The 27,052-nt window shown below is 42.8% G+C and overlaps 1 protein-coding gene across 3 annotated transcripts in view; it reads right to left on the reverse strand.

Moving 5' to 3' along the window:
- Positions 1 to 27,052, reverse strand: part of CSGALNACT1 (chondroitin sulfate N-acetylgalactosaminyltransferase 1) — a 308,877-nt gene that overhangs the window by 39,077 nt on the left and 242,748 nt on the right. For all 3 annotated transcript variants that reach the window (XM_081268974.1, XM_081268975.1, XM_081268976.1), the window contains one exon: positions 4,869 to 5,085. In XM_081268974.1, coding sequence (XP_081125100.1) covers positions 4,869 to 5,085 — 217 coding nt within the window. The remainder of the gene's footprint in view (positions 1 to 4,868; positions 5,086 to 27,052) is intronic.

A 27,052-nucleotide genomic window follows, 5' to 3' on the forward strand; every position in this document is an offset into this window, starting at 1 on the left:
TCTCAGACCTGGTCAAAGAAAAAGGTAAATTGAGTTTGTGTGTTTATTTTGATCTCAATAGTTAACTTCTATGCTTCGAACCTCTTGTATGAAGCCAGCATGCTGGTTGCACGGTGGACTTTTTTTTTCTTTTTTTTTTAACATTGCAAGGAAAGTAAGGGGGCTCTACCTTAGTCATGTGCTGTGAACCAACCCCTGCAAAAATAAGTGGATTTGAGAGAAGCAAAGGAAAAAAAGAGAATTGCTTCTAATCAGAATCCTTTGTCAGAGCTGGAAGAGAAGGGCTGGGACACACTGAGAGCCAACTATCTATTTGCTATGTCTCTTCGCCATGGCCCACAGGCTCATTCAGGGAAGAGCCCAAACTTTTTTTTTTTTTTCCTCTCTTTTTGACTTGTAGAAGTGGAGAGCATATTGAAGACAGGGTGAGAGAAGACAGGGAAACAAACAGGGCTAACTTTTTCGGAAGTTCCAGCCCTCACCTGAGAGCCTGCTGTGCCAGCCAAACACATCGCACCCCAGGAAAAAGGATGCACCCCCAACCAGACCAGTGAGCCTAGCACAGCTCACGTGTCCATCCCAGGGACTCCTCGCCATCACCCACTCATTCCCACAGCGAACAGAACAATATTCTGTCCTCAGAAGGCAACTGGGAGCGGATGCAAACGGCTCTGATCAAGATGAGGAGGGAGCCCAGGAGAATCCGCTCAAACCATGTCAGAGCAAACAGGAAGCCGGGTAGCCCTGCACATGACTCAGAGGAAAGATGGAAAGAAACACCATGGCAACCGTACCCCGGGGGTCCGAACACAATTAAAGGAAAAACCTGAGATTTAAGGAAGAAATAGAACTCAAAGCAAATGAAAGTGTTGCCTTGCAAGAAAACATAACTCAGAAGAAAATTCCTTACAAGTGTTTTACCCTTTTTACAAAAATGTGAATTTGATTAAAAAAAAAAGTTCAGAGAGGAAATGATAAAAACTAAAAGGCACATTATGTACTCAGGAAATAAATCAATAGCCAAAATAAACAGAAGTATTAAGTTGGAAACAGCAAGGTACAGAACAAATACATCAGAAAATCAAATTACTGACATAAAGGGAGGGCTTAAGTGAATGCAGATAAAAGCCTGAGACATTGAAAATCAAGGAGACGCTAATAAAGGGAGATCTTGAAGTAGGCAATTGTGCCCAGCACAGAACCCAATAAATGAAGAAGTACTTGAAAACGGAACACCGGAAAAGTCTCCCAGAAATGAAGGAACCCACAAAACAACCAAGCCCACTCTATTCCAGACAAATGGCTAGAATAACTGGAACTGAGATAAGATAGATCCTAATTAACTTATTATGATTCAAGACTACAGAAGAATCTTCAGGCCACCAGGCAAAAGTCAGGCATTTGCAAGAGAGACAAAAGAAAGTCCCATGAAAGTGTGTCCTGGGAACTTCCAGTCAGCCAAGTTATCTTTCTCCTACCAAGATCCCAGGCAGAGATCCTGGCTCAGGCACGGGTGACCCTTCTCCAAAAAATCCTTGTCCATGGAACAGAGCTGAATAGGGAGCAGGAATGGAGATGCTATTGTGAGAAGACTGGATGAATACACTAAAGCTACTTAAATACAGAACCCTGCTTTACAAAACAGGATGTGATGGTTGCAAACTCAGACAAGATCCAAATAATAGATGGCTAACAGAAATTGGAAGATGGAACACAGAGAAAGCATAGATGGTGCTGATTTCCTTTTCTTACTGCAATTTTTTAGACAATCCAGTCTAAAATTAAAATATTTCATTAAAAAATACACAGTAATGCCAAACTTTGGTTTTGTTTTTGATTTGCAAAATCACTTTAAAAAAAAAAACTTTAGAAGGATCTCTTAGGTACTGCTATATCTTACAGTGAAGAGATGTTTTCTTAATGTTCTGCAATTTCTTCTGTTATACTTCAGATTATTTTCTATAAATTTAAGAAAGGTAAAATTTGATTATTAATTACAGATAGAATGTAGAGTATATCTCATGTCACATTAGAGGATTCCTAGCTAGCAAGCTACTGGTCTGTCTATAGAGAAAGAAAGGTGCTTGGAATGACGTTCAACTAATGTTAATAATTGTTAGTTCTAGGCATGGAGTCACTTTGTAAACAATTTATTCTCTATTGCTTAAACATCTTATACTAGCCAAGGATCACCTCTATAAACTAGAAATTCATGTTTAAATTAAAAAAAGCAAAAACAATTTTCATCAAAATGTAAAACCTAGGGAAACTACATAAAAAGTTATAAAACAGATAAAAAAGAAAGAAATGCAGATCATTCACAGTGTCCTCCTCAGTTAATAGTTTCCAATCTTGGGTAGGAAAGGACATCATAAAGACAGGGTCAAATATTTGACAAATAGCCCATTGTCATTTTCTCCCAGTAATCCATGATCATGATATCTGCATCTAAATATTTAGTTGATCAGAATTTGCTTTGTTTTTTGGTGTGAAATAAGAATTAATTTTTTTTCCTGCTGTTTAGTTTAGTTGTCGTAACGCCACGTCATGAACAATCCCTTCTTCGTGATTCGCGATGCCGCTTTTGCTAAGTTATTAACTGGAGTTAAACGGCGTCAGGTATTCACCTCCCACATCCCAGTGGACTCAGAAGCCCTGGACTGCAGAGCAGACTCCAGCTTGGCCTCCTGCCCAGTGCCATCTGCTCAGGGAGCCTCTCTAGCCTGAACCCCCAGCAGCATGTTCTGCTCAGCGGGTTCTACTTTCTGTGAAGGCAGTTTCCATATCTGGAATTCCTCTTCTCACCTCTCACATCTGGATAGAGTGTCTGGGACATGTGACAGGTTCTCAAAACATCCTATCTGAGTAACAGTCTTTCCTCCCACCCCTTTGTGCAGCCAAAGATACATGATCAGTAAAAGTCAGGAAATGAGGCTCCGGGTTTTTGTGTGTTTCGTAAACATTCGCTAACATTACAGTTCACTTTGCCACCTCTGTTCTGGAGACCCGTAAGTGATTACTTTTACTTTTCTCAATAATACTTCCCTTCTACTTTTCTTCCTATGTTTAATGAGTTGCAATCCTTGTGACATGAAGGAAGTAGCTAGGCAGATGTGACCTAGAGAATCCTGCCATTTCAGGTCCCCCGAGGGCTCCACTGAGGAGCAGTTTTGTGTTGAAACTGGTCCTAGGTATGGGCACACCAGCTGCTTTGAGTAATGCTACTACTTGATGCCCAGGGCTGACCACAGGACCACTGGTTCCTAGGACATCATGTTTAATCAGCCAGTGGCACCTGCTATTCCAACACAGAAACACCACAGGAAGGTGGAAAGAAGCTCAAACACATAAACCCCTCAGTCAGAACCAGGGACAAGGAGAACTGCTACACCTGGAGAAGACAAGGAAGGATGTGGCGGCTTTTTTCAAATGCCTGAAAAGTTATGATGTTGAAGAGGCAATGGATTTGTTCAGTTGTTTCCCCAGATGCTAGAACTAGACTCACTGCGGGGAAATTACAAGGCAGCAGACTTTAGGTCCAAACAATCAAGTGCTTGCTGTCCAGAGCTGGCTGGACAGAGTCAGCTTGTGAGGTGGTCATTTGGAACTCACCCTCCAAACCATAGGTTGTGGGTGCTGTCGAAGGATTCTGAATTAAGGAGGATTGGACCAAATGACCCCAACGGTCTCTTATTTTAAGAGTATTTTATCCTGATTTTAAATAAATGAGTTAAATATAAATGATTTACCATTTACATTTTAAAAACCCAGCATATTTATGAACCAGATTTTGAGAGGTACCAACCACATTCTCATAGGGAACATGACTGCATTTAACAATGTGACTGTAATGATGAAAGATTAAAAATGAGCTTGATCTTCCGTGATTAGATAATAAGATAGATAAAATGATATTCTACCTTTAAAATCAGCAGACTAAATAGGTTAGCTGGTTTACCTCAGTCAGTCTATGAATTTGGGCCATAAAAGCTTATTAGACCCAGAGTGAAGGGCTTTAAGTCAGACTGAAAAGTATCTCAGTGCATCTGAGAACAAAACCTCACTTAGTCTTATTGAGTAGCTATAAAAATGAATGCTTGAAGCTTGAATGCTTCCTGGCTTGGTTCTTTTTTTTTTTTTTTTTAAAGAGAGAGTGAGAGAGAGAGAGAGAGAGAGAACTTTCAATATTCACTTTTTAGTTCTCGGCGGACACAACATCTTTGTTGGTATGTGGTGCTGAGGATCGAACCCGGGCCGCACGCATGCCAGGCGAGCGCGCTACCGCTTGAGCCACATCCCCAGCCCCCTGGCTTGGGTCTAAGCTTAATCTCTTAGAGGATAAAGCTTAGAATAAAAAGCAGTTCTGATTCAACCCCTCCCAGGGCTAGCTAGAGCCGGACATTAGGACAGTACTGCAGTCAGCCCTCCACTGCGCAAGGGCGTGGGCCAGCAAGGGTTCAGTGTCGACAAAGGCTCTGTCACCAGCCAGCTCCTCCCTGCTCCTTAGGATGTAGAATGTCACCCTCTCGCCTTTGAGAGTCTTATTTCCTGCTGTCCCCAAGCAAGAGCACACACTCCTGTCACAACTGAACACAAAGGGCACGGGGTCATCTTTGGAGGCGGTGATGAAAACCCGTCCTTCCTAATTTTCACTTCCGAAGGTAAATGTGCTTATCCGGGGATTTTTCTCATTGTGCTTTGGGGAAACACAGATATCAGTGATAAACTCCATACCAAGAAGACAGAGTTGAACAGCCAGAGAAAGGGGCCTTTGTACCTGGCAGGGGAAACGGAGGGGGTGACAGGACGTGAGCTCAGCATTCTGACGCACTGTTCCAGGGGAGATAAACGTGTGCAAACAAACCAACCTGAAGTTCTGCATGAACTGCCGGAACTTGTCCACCCTTTTGGCGAGTGGCACGATGACGTTGATGAGCGTGTTGGCCATGTTGAGTTTCTCTTTCTTCACTTTGATGATGGGACCAAAGGGCCGAAACAAGACCAGTCGCCTGAACTCATGCTTGCTGTCCCCTCTGAAGGTGAGCTCATACAGAGTCCCTTTGTCCCTTTCTGTCCTGTAGATCCCTGTTAACACAAAGACAAAGAATTATTCTTACTGCTGAGTTCTTTTTTTTTTTTTTCATAACGGAGACCTCGCACAAAATGCCTTTAAAAAATAATATTAAATCTCTACGATTATTAGAAAATTTCAAAATGCTCCAAATTAAATATACCAAGAGAAACCCAAATGCCTTCAATTCAGAAAACCCAGTTGCAAAGACTTCAGGAAAAACATGGGGAAAAGCGTATCATGCCCTGTACAAAACTATATTTATATTATTCAGAGGCATTCATAAAAGGGCTGCTAGGAAATATGCCAGAATAAGACTGATTGTGATGTAGAGTGGGATGTGTTTTTTTTCTTTTCTGCTATTATTCATATTTTCTGCAATATGATTAGAAGAAGATTAAAATGATTATGTTTATTTAATTTAAAATGTATGTGTTATAATTATCTCTTAGGAATTATGGCCATTTCAAATACATTGACCACAGTGATCTATTCAGGGCATCTCGGAGGAGCTCAGGGCTGGACCTGTGGGCTATGTGGCCCTTGGGAAGCTTCTGGAAGCATCAAAGCAGATAACATATGGGGTACTCAGTATGACGAGCAGACACATCCTATTTAGCTTCACATCTTCCTTCCTGCCCCTAAGCAGCATGGCTCAAGGCTTCACAGCACATATGCTCAAGCCAGAAGTCCTGGGCTCAATCTTAGCCCCATAGATTTCTTGTATAAAATTACAAACTTTCTGTGCCTCATTTTCCCCACAGTTTGCTGCGCAGGGTACGTGCTTTAATATATGTTGACAATGGTGCATGGCACACAGTAGGCCCTCAATAAATGTTGGCTACCATCTTTCCTCTCCCTTCTTCTGCAGCCCTGTTATGACAGAGCACAGTCAGAAGACACAGAAGCAGAAGAGAGGACAGTTTGTGTTTCCTTCAGACTGTGTCCCACCCTAGGCCACCGTGACTGAAACTCCACCAAGTGTGGCTTGTCAGGTTGAAGACGTTACCTCGGCTTCTCAGCTCCAATCTCAGGAGGAGCCTCTCCGCAGCCCACATGATACAACTTCCCTGCCTAAAGACCTGAATGTCTAGGTTCCAGTTTCTTCCTAAAATCATCAGTTATGGGAGTTTTCTTGAAGTCAGAAAAAATAAGGAAAACTAGTCCACATTAAAAAAATCACCAGAGAGCTTTTATCCTTGACATCTTCTGTTCCCTGTCTCCTTCTTCCTCTTAATCTCATTGGCTGCGAATGTACCTTCCAGTCTCTGAGTAGCTACAAAAATAAATCTGCAGGGAAAAATGTCTGCCTATGGTGAGTCACAGGTTGTCCCGTGGCTCATCAACCCCTTCTCTTTCCTTCCTCATTCCTCCTCTTCCCTTCTTCGGTGGGAACTATACCTCTTCACAAACGTCACCAAGTTCTCATCTCTGTTCTTTGCCTCATAGGGGCTTTTCATCCTCCAGCCCTGGTCTTTCGGCTCTTTGATCTTCGTGAGGTTGGGTGAGAAGAGCCAGGTGTATGCTCAAGGTGGCTTCCTACCCCACAGCTGTCCCACGGGCCCACCCAAAGACACAGAGGCACAGTCCACTGGCTGTCAGCATGGTGATGGAAGGACCCTGGTGCAGAAGGACAAAGACTCAGTCCTCTTTGGAAGCCTTAGCTGGTTCCTTGGGAAACAGGGCACACTGCTCAACTGCCTTCAAAGTCAGGGAGGCTGACAGGGTTCTACTTGGCTGATGTTGGAAAGGAATTCAGAGTCTTCCAGTGATGGAAGAGAAAAGATTTATTTCTCTGGAAGCTCACAGGACTTCTTTGAAAACATTAAGTGGTTCCCTTCAAAGTCTGTTAATTCTTTCAGGCAATTAGTTCCCATTGCGGAAACAGGCTCTTTCCCCAGCTCTAATGATGACTAGAGCAGATGGTTAAACCACCAACTCCTAGGAACCAAGGGAGGCTGGGCTGAGTCAGAGAGAGTCCCAGCGGGTCACAGAGGGCAGATCCGCACAACTGAAACCGGCCTGCCCGGTCGGGTCTGCACCTTGTCAAGCTTCTCCTTTCACTAACAAACAATGCAAAAGATGCAGGTGGGCCAGGGGGGTTGTTTTTCCAACTGACCCCTCTTCTTTCTCAGCACCAGGCAAAGAATCATCAGCTTTTAAAAATCTACATCCACAGAATCGAAAACACAGACAGCAGTGTATTCAAATCCATCTCAAGAGATAGACACCTATTTATAAAGAACCCAGAGAATGCAATAAATGTTATGAATAGCAATTCCTCTAACTGTGGCCTACTAGTGGTCTTTTGCAGCCCCACACATCATTAGCCCAGGGTGACAGTGATCCCAGTCTGCACAGCTGTGGTGACTAGTGGCTCTGAGCAAGGGAGGCCCCCCCATCAGGATGGCCACAACACCATTTGAACTGCTTTCTCACTACCTTCCACAAATTGTGCCTTGAAACAGTTGTTACAACAACTTTTGAGTATGTTTCCCCATACTCTAATTATTTTAATTATGTCTTATCAATCTGATTTGAGATTCCCTGAATTGCATCTCTTTTAAAGATAAGTTATTTAAAACAGTCCACCAACGCCCACACCCCGCCACCACGCCCACACTTACACACTTAGACACCTGCACAGAGAAAGCCCTCCCAGGTGGTCTGCTACGAACACAAAGGACAGCATCTAAAGGAATTCTTTTGCTTCCTGAATCTTTATTTTAGTGGTGGGAACTCAAAGGAACAGAAAGGAAGCAGACAGATGCATTATGAGTGGGGTGGCCTTCTAGTCTGCGAGCTGGCACGCACTCATGGCAAACACAAAGCGGGTCAGCCACGCCGACACTTTCGTAATATTTTATAGGATAATATTATTTTATGCACTATACAAATGAAAGATCAAAATAAGAACTCTGTAGCAAGCTTGGATCTTCTTCAGACACCCCAACTGGCACCTCTTTTCCTTTCCCTCCCTCCATAGATGCAGTGAGCCTGTGTGGCCACCCTTGGAGAAACTGGAGCCCTGTGCAATGCTGGTGGGAATGTAAAGTGGCTGAGCTACTGTAGATACAGCCTGGCAGTTAGCTCCTCAAAATTTAAACCCACGTTCAAAGCCACATTATTCACAAAAGCTAAAAGACAGAAGCAACACAAACCTCCAGCAACAGATGAATAGACAAACAAAATGCAGCATATGCATACAATGGAATACAATTCGATCAAAGAAATGAAATTCTTCTAACTTCTACAAGAATTCATGTCCTTGAAGACATTGTGCTAAGTGAAATATGAAATAAGCTAGGGGATTAATTAAGCCAGGGGTTGTGGGGAGCAGGGCATGGGAAGCTAGTGTTTAATGAGCGTGGAGGTTTTATGTGGGGAGATGAAAATGTTCTAGAGATGGATAGGGTGGTGGTAGCACAATAATGTGAAGCTCCCGAACATTACCAAACTCGACACTTAAAAAGGGTCAATGGTCAATTTTATGAAAGGCACATTTTCCTCCCTCCGTAACTGCCCTCCTGTGGAAAGGCCTGGCACTTTCTCAGAGACACACATACCCCACTAGTCTCCTTGCCTCCTTGTCCCCCCTCTGACACTGCTCTTCCCACTTTGGGAAGATGCCCACAGCAGTCTCAATCCAAAGTGGTCCATCCTCCTCCTGACACTGTGTCTCACTGCATTTAAACTTTTTTGTCCTGAACCACTGGTTTTGGTACTTGAGAACATGAAAGGACCTTGAATTACCAGACAGGCCCACTGAAATCAGAGAAGTTGTCATTTCCCCACTTCCACCTGCCTGGTTACTGACTGGTGGGACAGTGCCTGGCTCAAGAGTTTACTCCCTAGCGTCACCCTTCACATGCAGCACTGAATCCAGAACACAGAAGAGAAGCAGCAACCTGGAAAGAGCTTTTGAGAAGTCAGGATAGACAGAATAAAGTCTGCAGTGAAGCCCGTGGTACTGGGCTTGCTGGCCCACATCTAAGCCTCCTGTGGACCTTTACAGCTTTGCTTTCACTTACTATATAATCTTGACAGTTGTTACATGAGTTATCTGTAAAACGTTGCAAGTAGTAAATTTGAAAGGGGGGATTTTCAGGGGAGATGGAGATATTTCCTAAAAGAAAAAGAATATATTTGTCCCTGAGTACCTATGGGGAATTGGTTCCAGGATCCCCCAAGCATCTCTAAATCCAAGGAGGATGCTCACATTGATTCCATAAATGGCATAGGATTTGCATATAACCTACATACATCCTTCCATATGCTTTCAATCCTCTCTAGGTTGCTTACAGTAGCTATTACAAGGTAAATTCTATATCAATAGTGGTTATACTCTATTGTTCAGGGAATAATGATGAGAGAAAAGTCTATATGCTTTCAGTACAGATGTAATGTGTTTGAACATGTTCAATGCAAGGTTGGTTGAATCCTGGATGCAGAACCCATGGATATGGAGGGCTGACTGTCTCTGGGAAAAGAATATCTGTAACAGGTAGAAATGCTGATAGAAATAAACCGTGACAGGCAAACTCCTGATAGCAGGACAGGAGGCAGAACATTATTTTAAAAAATTATCTGGGATCATTTAATATTAAAAACACCCCACTCTGAGGGAAGGGGAGGGGGGATAGTAGGGGATAGGAAAGGTAGCTGAATACAACAATTACTAATAGGGCATTATATAAAATTGTGGATGTGTAACCGACGTGATGTGATTCTACAATCTGCATTTGGGGTAAAATTGGGGGTTCATAACCCACTTCAATCTAATGTATGAAATATGATATGTCAAGAGCTTTGTAATGTTGTGAACAACCAATAAAAAAAAAGAAAAAAAAACACCCCACTCATGTAAATTGTCCTTGAAGACATCCTTGAAGGAGCACACACCTGCTTGCTCTGTGATTCTGGAAGAGCATATTCTGCTGACCTTTTTTTCAGGAAGAGAAAGAAGTAAGTATGTGAGAAAGATTTTATTCAAAAAAAAAGTACTTTTTAAAAACTATGGTGCTTCAGTTACTTAGAAAGTTTTGCCTAGATTGGTGTGTCTCGATCCCAGGCCACCAGATAAATGAGGTGTCATTACAGTGCTGTCACTTGCCAGCTCTGATGTCGCAGATCAATAGTAGACACGTGGTATTTGTGAAAGCAATGAACAGAATGTCATGGATCCCCAGGGTCAGGTGCTAAAAAGTCAACAAGCAATCAAGGAGCCCCACAGTGCAGCTTTTGCTTGTCGGCTGGGTCATGGAATGTCCCTTACTTTCAGGCCATATCCTCACTCAAATTTAACCCTGTTTACCACGGAGAATTTCTTTCTTTCTTTTCTTTTTATTTCTTTCTTTCTTTTCTCTCTCTTTCTTTCTTTCTTTCTTTTTCTTTTCTTTTTCTTTCTTTTTTTTTTTTTTTGTACTGGGGATTGACATCAGGGCACATAACCACTGAGCCACATCCCTGGCCCTTTTTATTTTTTATTTAGAGTCAGAGTCCCACTAAGTTGCTTGGGGTCTCGCTAAGTTGCTGAGACTGGCTTTGAACTTGCAATCCCCTGCCTCAGCCTCCCAAACTGCTGGGATTACAGGCGTGCACCACTGCACATGGCTCTGAGAATTTCTTCCACTGGGTAAAAAATGGTTGTGCCCACTGTACTTGCTGAGGAGATTCATAAATGATCTTTTCTCATTCCATAGACTGCATTCCGTATGTGCTTGTTCCTGTCATAGATCTGAGCAGATAAACCAATATTTAGTTCTTACTCTGTTAGAAACTTCTAAGAACCTCACTTATTTAGAGCTCCTTCTTACTCCAGCACTAGTATTAGCAGTTGACTTTCTTTCTTTCCCCCACCCCACAAAACTACAACGTACCTATCACCTCACAAAAGCCTCGGGGTATCTAACAATAAGTAGGAACCGAAGGCATGTAGGATTCTGGAGCTGCAGTGGGCTGGCTCCACACAGGTGACCTGCCAGCCCCACATCATCCATTTTCAAGTGATGCGATTTTGTTTTATCCTTGATATTTCTAGTGGCTACCAGTATTAATCCCCCCAGATCACATTCAGAGGTGCAGAGATGAGCAAGATAAAAGAGCAGGGCTTTCAGAATTCACATTCTAGGGAAGAACACACAAAGGTAAGCAAGACGGCACAAGTAATCTGGTAAGCACCTCCCAGAGTCAGCCCGAGTGAACAGACAGGGAGGCCACGTCCACCTGGTAGAGGGTCTGGGTGGTTAGGTAGAAGATGTCTCACCAAAACTGAAGACCGAGTGGCTGTTTGTGGGGCCTATAAGATCATAGAGGCCAGGCCAAGGAGGACAATGGCGTAAGTGAAGATGTTGGAAACAACAACAACAAACGAACACCAAACAGCTGGCTGGGTTTGACTGACTTGCAGCAGTGCAGCCGGCTGGGTGCAGTAGGTAGGTGTGGGAGAGCAGTGGGAGATGAGCAGGAGGTCAGGGGCGGCCACGCCACCTGGGCCAGCTAAGTCATCCTCACAGGTGTGACTCAGTCCTAGTGCACAAGAGCACCAGGTGGTTTAACAGGCAGGATGAGGCGTGAGGAGGATCACATCACAGGGGGCGGATGACAGGACATGAGCTCAGAGCAAGGAGGAAGGAGCCACCTGGCGCAGCAGGAAATGACAAGGGCCTGAGCCAGGATGGTGGCAGTGGAGATGACAGGGAGGGGGAAGAGGCTGGTTAGAGAGCTTCAGAACGTGTTAGAGAATGGTCATCAGCAGAGGGAAAGGGAAGGATGTGGGGGTGACTCCAGCGGCAGGTGAGAAAGAGGACGGGCGTCAAGGTCTGCCTGTGCTGATTTGAGGTTTGCAGTCAGCAGACAGAACTTTAAACATAGATTTGGGCATTCCCACCAAACAAATTGAAGCTGTGGGTATGGGTGAGATCCACCAGGGAGGGTCTGTAGACCAAGAAGGAGGCCAGTGTGCTCAAGATCTGTCTGCACTCCCACACGTTCATTGGACGTTATTCACAAGAGCCAAGATGTGGGAGCAATCTCAGTGTCCTTCAACAGGATGGATAAAGAAAATGTGGTGTGTACAAACATGGCAGAATACTACTCAGCCTTTAAAAAGGAAGAAATTCTGTCATTTGTGACAGCATGAGTGGAGTTGGAAGCATTATGCTCAATGAAACCAGCTAAACACAGAAAGACCAATATTGCATGGAATCTAAAACGATCGAATTCACAGAAGCAGAGAGTGGAATGGTAGTTCTCAGGGCTAGGAGGCTGGGGGGTGGTGGGAAAAAGGAAGCTGCTGGTTAAAGGGTATAAAATCTCAGAGAAGACGAACAATCTAGCAGCATTGTGTGGCGACCATGGGCAACAACAATGCATCATGTATTTCAAAACTGCTACGATAATTTTTTTTTTAACATTCTCATCATGGAAAAAAATAATAAATTGATGAGATGATGGATATGTTAATTGCTTAATTGAATCTTTAAGTTCAACACTGTGTAGTTTATACAAAGATGAACACATCGAATTATTCACCACAGTATACATAATTTCTATTTGTCAATTCAAGATAGATTGATGGATGCCCAGATAGCTGGGTGATAAGTAGAAAGTAAGATGGAAGAGAGTTTGGGTGAAGGCCTGGTTATACCAACCCTCCAGGTACAGAGGGCAAAGGAGACAGAGAAGTCCCAGGGACAGGAGGACTCAAGAGGCAGAGGACTGCGGTGTCAGGGAGCCCAGTGAGGAACACGGGATTGCTTAACAGTGCCAACGTGAATCACGGTTCAAAAAGATGGGGAGATATTAAACTTGTTGAAAAATACTAAGAAAAATTGTTTTAAAAACTGACAATAACAATAAATAATTTAAAAAGTGGGAAAAAAAAAAAGATGGGGAGAGACTGGCCTGATGGATGGGGCAAGATGCTTCAGGGTCTCACCAATAAGGCTTCAGAGAAGCAGCAGGACTTTAGCCAGGCAAGGGCAAATTTGAAAGTGGATGGAGACCAGGCACGGCCGGCGGCCATGAATTAAGTGCTTCTCTTTCATTTCCTTGCAGCTGTCAAGTTTATTCTTGCCAGAGGACCTGCCCTTGGCCAGGGGTTTCCCCTGGGTCCTCCCATGGCTGGATCCTTCCCACCAAGTAGGTGGCAACTCAAATGCCACCTCCTCAGAGAGGCCTCTCTACTCTCACTCCTGAACCCCTCACCCCACCGCAGTCACCTGTCTCCTCTTTCGGGTCACCCCTTTTTAGAGCCCACTAACTGAATGTGTTTGCCTACCCACCTACCCACCTATTATGTACCCTCCACTGGAAAGTCAGCTCCATGGAAACCAGAATGTTTATCCTGAGACTCCAATGTGTATTGGCTGCACAGAAGGAAGGGGGGGGGGCAGGGAGAAGAAACTGAAGGTGCTGGATGGAAAAGGGAATGGACACCACAGGTTAGAAGGTAAGGAATTTATGGCTGATGGAGTATGGTCTTTTTTAAAAAACTGGAAGGGGAACCATAACTTCTTTCAACGCCGAGAGGAAGGAACAAACAGAAGTGGACAATGAGAACTCATGAATGGATGGAAGGAGGGAGTGAGAGGTGGATGGATCTACAGCCCGGGAAGGACTTGGAGTGGACAGGGAAAGTCATCTGGTCTCCAAAACAGCACAGGAGAAGGAGAACAGGGATTCAGAGTTTGAAGCCATAGAGGGAGGGCTTAAGGGTGGAATAAGGGGCCTGACAGGAGCACGGGAGGTCTGGACAGCGGCGGTGGAGAAAGGTAGGTGGACCTGTGGAAGAATGCAGAGAAGCATTGCCAAATAACACCCGGATGAGATGCCCCTGGGCTGGGCCATCTCCACTGACATTGGCACACTCGGCAGCCCTTCTCCAGCCACTGGAAGAGCACAGATGAAGGAGGAGACAAGATGGCGGACCAGTGATCCAGGGATGAGCACCACAGGACAGGTGTGGAGGGCAGGGCAGCGATGCTCCGGAAAGCAAGCAGTGGAAGGATGACAGTGTGGGGTCCAGGCTGGAGCAGGGAACCGTGAAGCCCAGGAAAAGGCAGTGATAAAGAAGAAGAGAGGGTCAAAGTATACCTGCAATGCGAATGAACAAGAGAGAAAGAGACTGAGATCAGCTTAACAGAAGGGATGGGGAAAAGATGGATTCTGAGGATGTCTTAAGTTGAACGTGATTCAGGAGGCAAACAGGTCCAGGAAATTGGGTGGGCCTCTTTGCACTTTTCTGCTGGAAAATGGGGCTCTGCCCTTTTCCCCTCATTACTACTCAAGTTTGCCAGACCCAGGCTACAGGCTCCTGAGGACCTCAAGTATGTGGATCCCTTCTTCACTCTCAGTTCTTATGATTCAAGAATTAGGGGTTTCCTAGGAAGAGAGACAGACCTATTTCTTTCCATCACCTTATTTTAAGAAGCAAAAAAAAAAATTATTAGAAATTATACAATCTAGATGTCTACCCTGGACTAAAGAGAGCTGAAGAAACCAGGCAGGACAGGAGAGGTTCAGACAGCAGGAGCTCTTCAGGGAATCCAGCACAAACATCCGAGGCAGGAAAGTCAGGGCAGCCATTATCAGGAAAGTTTCCGAACAGCTGCCAAGACTTCCTCTCAAAACACAGTGGAGCCATTTATCCGGGACGCTGTGGGACAGCAGATAGCTTATGATACAGGCAGCAGCAATGAGCAGGAGTTAAGGGGTCAAAGATCGAGTATTGTCCCTGGCCAACCATGACACTTGTCCTCACGCAACTGTCAAACTGACTTGCCACCAAAATAGGACATATACAGCCTAACTGAAGTTGACATTACCTCTGACTCGTATCTCTCTCAACCACATTCACAAATATCATCTTGATTTTAAAGTTATTCTTCCAAAGAGATAAGCCATTCATTACTTCCTGTTATAGATGGTGAATGGAGGCCTTTGGAGAATTTAAATAAGTAACTTGTTCCAGGTTACACACGACGTGATCAGACTGCTGTGCGTGTGACTGGATTTAAGAGCAACATCATGTTTAAGTTCTTTTGAGGCAAATCAACTTTATTAAAATGAATGTTAATCACTTTTTTTTCTGTTTTCCTCTTTTCTTTGAAACTGACATTTGAGAACAGAAAAACATCATGAAAGATGCTTCAAAAAGTTAATCAACTTTTCAGAAGTATATCAGACAAGTCAATCTTAAAACTCATCCTTGAGAAATTGATAATGTATTTTTTATACCTTTATTTTATTTATTTTTATGTGGTGCTGAGGAACAACCCCAGGGCTTCACACGTGCTAGGCAAACACTCTACCATGGAGCCACAACCCCAGCCCAACATATTTTTTTAAACCAACATTTCATATGCTTTATGGAAAGCTGACAAGTACAACAGTTAAATTCAGTGACACCTTACAATGGCATAGTGAACATGCACAGAAACATTTGCATATAATGACCACACAGGTGATCTGCAGAACGCCCTACTGAGAAATCCATTTCATTAGCTAAAACTGATCATTTTTCGAAGTCATCAGCCAGCTCAATCCAAAGACTTCACTGAACAGTAGCTAGATTTCTGATTACATAAAGTGACTGTGCCAAATTCTTAAAATGTCTTCAGGTGTGGTTTTTGTCATGTAGCAGTCGTTATGTAGATCTCTCTATAAAACAATCCAAACCTCTTCAGCCAGCCAAGAAAACAATCTAAATTTCAATCTATACAACCTAAATGATGTACAAAATAGTTACACTACATAAACAGGTTCCCAATAAGCAAAATAACCTTCATAGTAAGAGCATAAGTCCCTGCTACCTGCCATTGTTTTATCACTAATAGTTTTGTATCTTCTGCTATTTAAAAGGCACAGTACTTTCAAGTTCCTCATTGTGGGGGGCAGGTAGAGAGCAAAGTCCACGGAGGAGCTCCACTGCTCCCTAACCCTGAGGAGTACACTGCCAGCCAGCTGCACTCTGGGAGTGGGGTGGACAGCACCACTTACCCCCTTCCTCAGATATCTGCCAAGCTGCACAGGGTCCATCGTGCTAATTCTCTGATGAACCTTTAATTCACCCAACTAATTAATTTCTTCAAGCCAAAAGCAAATGAGTGTTTAACACTGGGAAAAAAAGGTAACGGCATATTTCAGTCTCACATCTCTGTGACTATGGAGGCCGACTCTCCCTAGTACACCTTCCCGGTGTGGTCAGTTCAGACAACAGCAGCAGCCAGTTCTGCGAGGAAATAGGAGGCTGTGAGCTTGGTTCTGAGTCCTGGGACGCTGACTGAGCCGGGGGCTGTGTGGTCCCCTGTGGCTGCTTGGTGGCAGGAGGGGAGTCAGCCTGCAGCTGGTCTAGAAGCTGAGTGAGCTGCTCAGGACTGGCTAGTGTCCTCAGCCGAGTGTCTTCCTGCTCCAGCTGGGAATTTTTCTCCCTTAGTTCTCTGATTGGCTCTTGGAGGACTCCACTTCCTCTCTAACTGCAAACATCAAATGGCTTTTTATGCGATCTATAGCTTGCTTGATTTTGTTGTTGGCAGCTACCATACTTGAACCAGAGGAGGTTAAAGGGAGTCAGACCCTGTCCCTGGAACAGCCAGTCCTGGCGGCTGCTCAACTGACAAGACCTCCTATTTGTGGCCAGAACCATCTGATCTCTGGATAAGGTCTTACTGATTGATCCACTGTTAGCAAAAGAGTGCACCAGATCTGATCTTTGTTTTTCAGATATGGGATTAATAATAACACCTACTTCTTCTTTACGCTATTGTGAAGGTTAGCCTAGCACACCAGAAGTACTCAGAGATGTTAGCAATAACAATAATAATTGCCATTACTGTCACCATGTCATCCACTTTGCTCCATTCATCATTTAATGTATTATTGTTCTTGGTCAAATAGGCCAGGACTCAGGGTAAGTGTCTCTACTTGCTGTACTGGCATTTAATATGCTTGAGAGCAGAATACAAGTAGTTATTGTTTTTTAAGTTGCCACTGTGGAACTAGAAAAGGTGAAGATTCTTGTTATTCTGGTCAAACACCTTGTGATAGACATATCAGCATATGTAGTATTTGAGTCAAGGTCTTTTTTTTTTTTGGTACTGGGGATTGAACTCAGGAGTCCCCACTGAGCCACATCCCCATCCCTATTTTGAACTTTATTTAGAGACAGGGCCTCACTGAGTTGCTAAGCGCCTCACCATTGCTGAAACTGGCTTAAACCCACCATCTTCCTTGTCTCAGCCTCCCGAGCTGCTGGGACTACAGGCATGTACCACCAAGCCCAGCAAGTCAAGGTCATTTTTAAGCAATAATGCAGTGCCATTTTTAAGATGCAATACAATTTAAAAAAAATTTTTTTAGTTGTAGTTGGACACAATGCCTTTATTTTATTTTGTTTATTGTTATGTGGTGCTGAGGATCGAACCCAGCACCTCTCAAGTGCTAGACAAGCACTCTACCATTGAGCTACAACCCCAGCCCCAAGATGCAATACAATTTTTTAAATGTATGATATCAACTAAAAGTTCCAAATCATTGACCCCAACACCCTTCTCATCTATTACAATCTTTTATCTGACTACACCTACCTCTGCTTTCAACCATCCAAACTGGTTAGCAAAACAGTGCACCAGATCTTATCTGCACCATCCTCCACAATGTCTAATATAATTAGAACAGGGTCCTTCCTCTGCCAGACACACTGACTCTCTTGGCTTTTGCATGCAGGCTTCTGTGGTTGGTCAACACCCATGCCAGACACTCCTGGTCTAACCCTGTCTTCACCACTGACTTTGTACCACCTTAAATAAAACATTCAATGGCTCAGGGTTCCTATTCCTAGTTTTAAGAATAGGACACAGTGTGCATTCAAAGCATCAACATCAACTACTTTGTGCTTTAGGGAAAGTCATGAGTTGTGTCTTTTGTAAGCACTGATTTTATTTGAATGATTCATCTAATTAGTCAGTGGTGGGAATTCATTTTAGCTTTTTGTATAGGCTATGAGATTGAATCCAAGGGACATTTGAGGAAAATGTATGCATCTTTCTGAGAAAATTCTAGACCACAGATAAACCACAGACTGCCAAAGATCAAGAAAAAATAAATATGCCTAAAAAACAGGTTATAATTTTTTTTTTTTTTTTTTGCCATAACAGGCTTTAGCTGAGCTGCATTCGTCTCTGCCAGTAGGAACTGGTAAGCTTAGGGAAATACAGGTTCTTGGACCCCACACCAGAACTGTTAAACCACAGTCTGAGGACCAGCTTTTGGGAACCACAGGTTTACCCCGAAATGGTACATGTTGAGTCTTAATGAAGAACTAACCATTGTAATAAATAATAACCAATGATGGTCCAAAGCAATGGAGTGCGATTGGTTTTGTCTCTGTTGGTTCCATGGTAATCACAGAAAGGGAGAGGAACTGATGCCCTCATCAGTATAGAAAATCAAGATGAAGAGCACACTTACAGACCCAGCTCTCCCCCCCCCCCTTCGAAATCCCTCCTCAATTAGAGAAAATCTAAAGCTATGGCTCAAACATTGATGGCATTTTAATGAAATCTGAATAAAGTAGCATTTCTTGCAAATGTTCTAGGACCACAAAGACATTAGGTAAAGCTAAAATGATGATGAGTAGAAGGATATGCTTTTGTTAACCCATGAGTCCAGGAACTCATTCATATCAAGAGGATGGGCCTGTCCCCTCAATCCTTGGGATCTGACTGTTTTTGATAATAGTCTAGAATATACAAAGAAGAATAAAGCATGCACCTACCCTGGAGGGGTTGCAGTTGGGGGTGGGGTGCTAGGAGACACCCTCAGCTCTGCTGTGGACACAGGGAAGTATTTAAGTTAAGGAGGCGGCGCTGGGCAGCAGGCAAATTCAATATGTATGGGTGGGGAGGACTTTTTGTCTGAGTCAGCCATGGCTGTGTGTGTGAGCTATGGCATTTGAGCGCATGAGGGGACTGGACTGACGTTGCTGCTCTGACTGGGCTGTGTGATGTATGTGTCCCTTTTGCCTGCTCTGCCTATGATCGCCACACAGCACCTGAGTTGGGTGTGGCTTTCCAAGATGTCAGTCAATCTGCTGACCAGAAGACATTGCCCAGCAACCCCCTAAAACCCAATCCCTTGCCTTATTTGGGTTGAACTTTCTTGAATGTCTTCCCCTCAGTAAATAGGAGGGTTTCAGGAGAGCCCTCTCTCTCTCTTGCCTGCCTCTCTTGCTTGCTTTGTGGGAGCTGAGGTCAAGGAGCCATCACTGACCCCCCCACAAAAAAGGTATTTTCTGTCTCCGTGTGGTTATTTAGTAGCCAGCCCAATTCACCTGGAGCGACCCTGACTGATTCAGGGCAACTTTTCAGGCCACGTGGCCAGAAAATACAAGAGTAAATATGGTACATTCAGAAAACTACCCAAGTCCAGGTCGGCTGGGAGAGGGGGCAGGTGAAGAATATAAGGCATGGAGCACAAGGGCCAGGTGGGTTCCAGATCAGAGAAGGCTTTGTGAGGATGGCTGAGTTCTCACCATTTGCTACCACATAGCTGTGGCTTTGTTTGAATCTTGGTTTAAGGGTTTTCTTTTACTTTTGGAGAACCCACTATAGACAAAACAGAATCTATAACACTGTGGATCTTAAACTGTAAAGAGAACCATGATGTCTAGAAGAAAACCCCCTGGAGATAGAGGACTGAGTCCTGCACCACACCTACCGCCACTCCCTTAGACACACACAGGGACACAGATGCACCTCCACTGATCACCAGGGGAAAATATGACTCGAAGGAGAAAGCAAAGAAGGCTCTTCCTTTGGGATGAAGAACACACTGGGAAACAACTTGAAAACTGACTGCTGGCAGCTGTGAGGTTTGCCCACCCCACGGGAACACTCTTTTAAGTGGAACAATCTGCTCAGAATGCCACGCAATGTCTCAGTTGTGTTAAGCCCCTGTGTGTGCCAAGTCATAAAATGACACCTTAGGCAACAAAGCCAGGGAGAGTTCTTTCAGAGATGACCTGCATGGGGGAAAGAGAGACTTGAATTTTCATTCCATTTTACCATTAATTTGCTCTGTGGCTTGGGTGAAATCTATTCCCAAAGCCTCAGTTTCCCCAACTGTACAGAACAGGCACTAAACAATGACAGCCTACCTTGTCCATGACGTAGGAACAGATAAGAAAGAACACCACTGTCATCTCAGGATTATGATGCTCACTGTCTGCACAAAATCCCTATCATGATTTCATTAACGGACGCATTCTTCTGTGTTCTTCCTAAATTCCTGACCCACAGAATCTGTCAGCATACAAAAATGGTGGTATTAACCCAACCCCCCCGAAATTATTTAGAATGCAGCAATAACTGTACTATTAGAATCTGATGATTATTGGTGGGTAAAGGTTTTCATATTGTGCTCTCTGAGAAGCTCACGGCATGTGAGTTTGCAATGCTCCTCGTGAAGAGCAGATGCAAACATCACCAGTCACCGCGCTCTCAGTGTTTCTGATAACCTCTTATGACACACACAGACACGAGAGAACACGAAACCATCTGACCTCTACCAGGAGCTGGGCAATTCAAGTTCCTTGCACAGATCTATGATTTTCCTTGGAGAAAAAAGTCACAATATGCCAAAGACAGAGATAAGTGGGTAGCTAAGACCCTCAAATCCCACACAATTGAGACTTGCCTCAATAAATTTAGCCTAGAATGAAGCAAATGAATAAAGACCATCTTTAGTGAAGTACCCATTGACAGCTATTTCTAATTTAATCTCTTGGTGAATTCTCTAACAAAAATGGACCTAAGTTATATTTTTAGTTAACCTGGGAGAGACATAAATTCTATCATATCAACAATTATCCTAAGTCTAAATGGTTTAAACATACCAATTAGAAGGAAGAGATTAGCACAGTAGAGTAAAAAAAAACAAAAACAACTTATTTATTTATTTATTTTATGTGGTGCTGATATTGAACCCAGTGCCTCACATGTGCTAAGCAAGCACTCTACTACTGAGCCACAACCCCAGCCCCAGCTCAGTATATTTTAAAAAAGCACAACTCAACTGCTGGCTGTTTATAATGATTGTATTTAAAATTCAATGACCTGAATAACTTGTGGGAGAAAAAAGATGGAGGAAGACAGACTATGAAAACCATAATTTTTTTTAAAGTAGAGGCTATATCAAATCAGATAAAGCAGATCAAAGAAAATTACTAGAGACAGAGAAAGACATTATAAAATGATAAAAGAATCCATTCACCAGGAATACATGGTCTTATATGTATATGCACTAAACAACAGAGCCTCAAAATACATGAAACAAAAACTGATAGAGCCAAAAGAAGAAAAAGACACATCTACAATCATATTTGGGGATTTTGACACCCCTCTCAATAACTGACAGAACTATTATGCATAAAATCAGAAAGAATATATAAGTCATAAAATCCAATCAATCAATAGGATTTAATGAACATTTATAGAGTACTCTACCCAGAATTAGCATAATACACATATTTTTCAAGCGATCTTGGAACATATATTAGGACAGACTCTCTTGGGTCATAAAACAAACCAACAAATTTTAAAAGAATATAAATAAATAGAATGTATTCTCTAACCATAGTAAAATCAAACCAGAAACCAATAATAGAAAGAAAGAAAGAAAATCTCTACATATTTGGAAGTTAAACAACATACTTATAAGTAATCCATGGGAAAAATAGGGCATCTTAGATAAAACTTAAACATACATAAAACTAAATAGCTGACTTGAGGTATTGGATGCAGAAGAGTTGGGGTTATAGGATATCTACTGAGAATATTTTGAAACAATCGATTTTAAATCATTTTTCTGAAAGTGAATACATGGGCCTGTCATTTGACAAGCACCCCTAATTCATAACAGTAAAGTAAGAGAAAACATGCTTGGATACCTAGAACTCTGCCCAGCACTGCATGGGTGCTTGGTAACTATGTGTTGCATGAATCCATGCTTGACTTTCTCTGTGTGTGTGTGTGTGTGTGTGCAAGGGAGAGGGCAGGAAACAGGAACCCACAGCACCGACTCTTGAGAGCCAGGGAGCCTGGGTTCAAGTCCCAACTGAGTGATCCCCATCATGGTACTTAACTTTTCAACCACATTTCATGATGTTTTGACAAAGAACATCAGCATTTCCAGGGATTCTAGACCTTGGAAAAATTACAGACATGGGCACTATTAGCTATGAGCCTATTTCACCACCAGGTCTGGAGATCTTTAAAGTGGTGGTTCACAACTGGGGCCGCACCATGAAATCCCCTGGGGACCTTTAAAAAGATTGATGCCCTGGCTCCACTCCTACATATTCTGATTTAATTAATTTGTAGTGTGGCCTGGGCTCCCCAAGAGATTGTAATGTGTAGCCAAGGTTGGAAGGCATTGCTTCAGGGAACATGACTTCAACCGTTCATAATCTGGTGATTTCCATATGGAGGCAGTCATTTGCAGGAAGTCTCACGGCACCGGTGCTTGGCCAGTAACATATTGTTACTCTTGAAAGCAAATTTAGGAGTTAAGTTATGACAAAAATAATGTCTCCCCTTTGTCTACTGCAGAATGGCTCCATTACTATAAACTGTGTTGGTAAAGAAGTATTCATGCTGCTGAGCTCTGGGACAGAGATATTTATCCTTCGAAGGCTGATATTCAAATGAAACAGGAGTGAACGACTCTGAAATCAAGAAACGCTTCCAGACCTCTGTGTTCTTCATTCCTCTAAAAAGACTCCTTAAGTGCTTTCTGCATCATTCCCTTGTGTGTAACAGTAATGGTCTCAACGGGCTCCGGTTTTGCCTGTATAATAAATCCTCACCATCTCAGAATAATAATGTTTGGATGGCGGAAATTTCTGTGAGAGGAACATGCAGAGGAAATACAGGGAAATCTTGAAAGTCTGGTGAATGGTTTAGGCGATCGTGTTATAGATATGGGATGCAAAGTCAAAGGGTGAGTGGTCTTACAACGTGCCTACCATATGTGGGTTGCTATGACGGAAGGAGATGGAACTGGAAGAAATAAGAAAATATTACACTTTGGAGCAGGGATCCATGTGGAAAACTTGTGTAAAATTGTTTTCTGGATTCAGGGCCCTTTCTATCCACATAAATCTTGGAACTCTATCAGCCCACTAACAGCCAAAGGCACTTCAAGGACCTCAGCCAAGATGAAAGAACTAAAAAAGCATCCTCGGTCTCTTTCCCTCCTTTGTGTTCTCAAGGTAACCCAGGGGAAAGGTCTCAAGGACTAAACACTCAATCCATTATGAGAATCAGGCTTCTCAAAGTGCCACCCAGGGGGTCAGCATCCACTTGTCCTGCAGGCTGGCCTTTGGTTTTTATCAGTTTTAACCTGAAACAGCTCAATTTATTGTCTTTCTTCTATTATTAAGTTGTAAACCCTAGATATCATTTCATTTTTCTTTTAATTCTGTCTTATTCTCTTTTGTATATTTATTACATCTTGACTGTAACTTTGGGGGCCTTCCAGGTAAATACCCAGAATTGAGGGGTTTTGATGAAGATGCAGATAACAAAGACCCGAAATATTGGTATTTCTTACTAGGTGCCTTCAGAAGCTGGGAGATTTAACCTAAAAAGAGAGCCCTGTTTCCTGTCTTAAGGAAAGATTCCACTCCATGGATCATATGAATGCCTCTCTTCAGGAGAGAAATTTACACACTAGAACTCTGTTCAAGAACCAGATGTGGTACAAACTGCAGGATGACAGACACCTCTTTGTAGAGTACACAGCCCTAAAAGAATACTTCTCAACATAGTACGCTTGTTTTCATAGGCTTGAATTATAAATAACTCCAGCCAAGCATTTTTCAGTTTTCTCCATATTTAAATTCCGAATAGGAAACTGGTAGTACACTTCATACAAACATAGCCAAGAGCACAGGCACAGGAGCATCCCTGGGAATTTCAACTTCTCTGAGGTTCAGGGATTTGGAATATCTTGCACAGAAGTAGTAAGATGTGTTATCTTTGAGATTAAGAACAACACGAACAATATGGATGGAAAGAGGAGGAGTCTGTATTTTCAATAAATAGCCACAGTCACAACTGCAGGATGGACCATCACAGCTCACCCCCAGGGTCCCCTGTGCTGAGTCTCCTAGGCAAGGGAGGGAGTCTACTCCCTGCACATCAGCAAACTCCTGCGTGCATCAGGCCATGTGCCTGCACAAGGGCCTGAAATATGCTCCACTGCTGGAGACATCACATTAAAAATCTTTTCCAAGATTTAAAGGCTGCCATTAATCAGACAATAGCCTTATAATGTGTAGTTATTACATTTTATTCCTAATTAAACTTATTGGCCACTATGTCAATCCACTGGGCTCCTTCTTTCCCCTATGAATTCCTGGCACTCTGGGTGTTTATTACCATAGTCACTTACTAAACTCTGTCCTGTTATTACCTTCATATGCTTAAGGTGTCTCATTTTTTCCAACTACAGTAGGAATCACATCTTATTTTAAAATCTTTACAATATTCTAGGACTTGATAAATGGGTAGGCACTTAACAGGAGCTCAGTAAGCACTCGTGGATCTTCAGCATGCCACGTAGTTTAGAATATGAAGGTCCCAGGTCTCTACCTACCTCTGCCTGAGGTCTTCATCAAAGACTACCCAAACTTCCTCTTGTGTACAAGACACACCCAAGCAGAACTAGAACCACCCTGGGGAAGAGAATCTCAAACCGGAAACAAGCATACATGCTTATAGTCGAAATTTTATAGTAAAGATTATGTCATATTAATTTCTATATCCTCAATGCTTAGAATTGTAGTTGGAGCAGAGAAAAAAGTGCTGATAACATGTTTCTGTGTGAGTGTACAATGAATTGCACTCCTAGAACATTGCTGTCCCAAGAATAATTCAGAATTTAAATCAACAAGCATGAATCAACCCTATTTTGGGGGGGCAAAGCTAGAAATTATGGAGCTAGAGATCAAACAAATTTTCTCTTTTTCAGTTACTTTTAAACATACTTAGAAGTAATCATAATAAAATTTTGAGTTTCAAAGTGCTAGCAGGAATGGAAGAGTCTTTTTTTTTTCTATACACTATAGTTTTTTGATATGTCATCAAACACATGCATACATCCAAGTATGAGCTCTTTTCATCAACTCTAAATATCTTATGTCTCTTTATGAAACACACACACACACACACACACACAAACACACACAGACACATACACTCCTTAAAAACATGCTCAGAGAGTTCATCATATCTACTGTTCTATTTCCTTCACTAAAAAGCACCCAGCGGAGCACTATCAAACAGAATTTTCTGTGCTGTCAGATAGTCAATGGGCACTTAAATTGTGTCTAGGAATACTGAAGACCTGAATTTGTAAATTTTATATGATTTTACTTAATTTTAGTTGTAAATAGCCCCATGTGGTGAGTGGCTACCATGCTGGGCAGTATAGCTTTAGGCTATGCAGTCTATATCTGTGGGCACCACCTCCTTTCCTTCCTTTCCTCGTCCAAATAAAATAATTCCTGCCTCTGTCCCTCCACATCAACTCAGAGGTCATAAATAGCTTGTTCATGCAAAATCCTATCAATCAATCATGGAAACCACCTTTATTCAGAATTCAAGATAAATGGCTACTCTGTCTGAAACTGATCTCTTTCCCTGGATCGTTGAAGGTACTAAGTCCTCCCAATGTTCTTTCTTCCTGTCTGGCTGTTCTCTCAGAGTCTCCTTCACATGTGTCTGTCTGTCTGCCTATTCCTTAATTTTGGGTGTCCTTAGAATTCTGATCTCAGATCCCTTTTCACTTTGAACATTTCCACAGAGAATCTCATCCATCTCCACAACTTAAATTTGTTATCAATACCTTAACAATGTCCACCACTATTGCTCCAAACTAGACTTCTGTCTTGAGCTCCAAACCCCTGATCCAACCATCTTGGCCATCTCCCTTAAGTGTCTCTGGACACCACTCTCCCAAACTGGGCAGATCACCTTCCCTGGTCTAGTGAGCTTCATATAAATGCTATTATTCATCTAATCTTCATCAAGCCCAGCAGTAGCTGGACATCCTGAGATCATGGCTGAGCATGGTAAACCATCTTCCTAGGTTCCCCTGTATGAACAAGGTGATCTCATTATCTCTTTCCAAAGGAATTTTTCCTTCTGTGCCCTTGAGCCTGTACTGGGTGTTTTCTTGCAAATTCCTGAGGTGGCCTCAAGGCATCTTTCTATTGTTTCTCTCTCTTTTTTAAAACACATATTTTTAGTTGTAGGTGGACACAATACCTTTATTTTCATGTGGTGATGAGGATTGAACCCAGTGCCTCACATGTGCTAGGTAAGTGCTGTACCACTGAACCCCAACTCCAGCTCTCTATTGTCTCTTTGCAAAGTACTTAATATCTCTTTAGTGACCATAGTCTCTTTAACTACCACACCTTCTCTTTAACTACCACAGCTTTCAGGAAACCCTTCATATGGAAACCATGAAAGTACTAAAAACAATTGAATGAGTAGGTATAGTAACAGCACAGCCTTTATTTCAATGTATCGTTCATTAACAGACTTATATTTTAATCTGATATAAAAAATGTTATTAACATGCTAATTTCAGGATTTGCCTGGCTGCTGGACAGTCTAATTGTACAAACTCCCAAATTCTCAGATAACAAATATCAATGTTATGGACAGAATTGTGTCCCCCTCAGTTTTTAAGTTTAAATCCCGACTTTTAGCACCTCAGAGTGTGACTGTGTTTGGTGCCAGGCCTTGAAGAAGGGAATTAAGTAAAAATGAGGCTGTTGGGATGGGCTCTCCCTCAGTCTGACTGGTGTTCTTGAAAGAAGAAGAAATTTGGACACCCACAGAGACAGGAGGGATGCACACTCACAGAGTAAGGACCCGGTGAAGGCATAGCGACAGGACGGTCATCTAC

This window comes from Spermophilus citellus, assembly GCF_964194105.1.
Source record: "Spermophilus citellus genome assembly, chromosome: 16".
NCBI classification, from domain to species: Eukaryota; Metazoa; Chordata; class Mammalia; order Rodentia; family Sciuridae; genus Spermophilus; species Spermophilus citellus.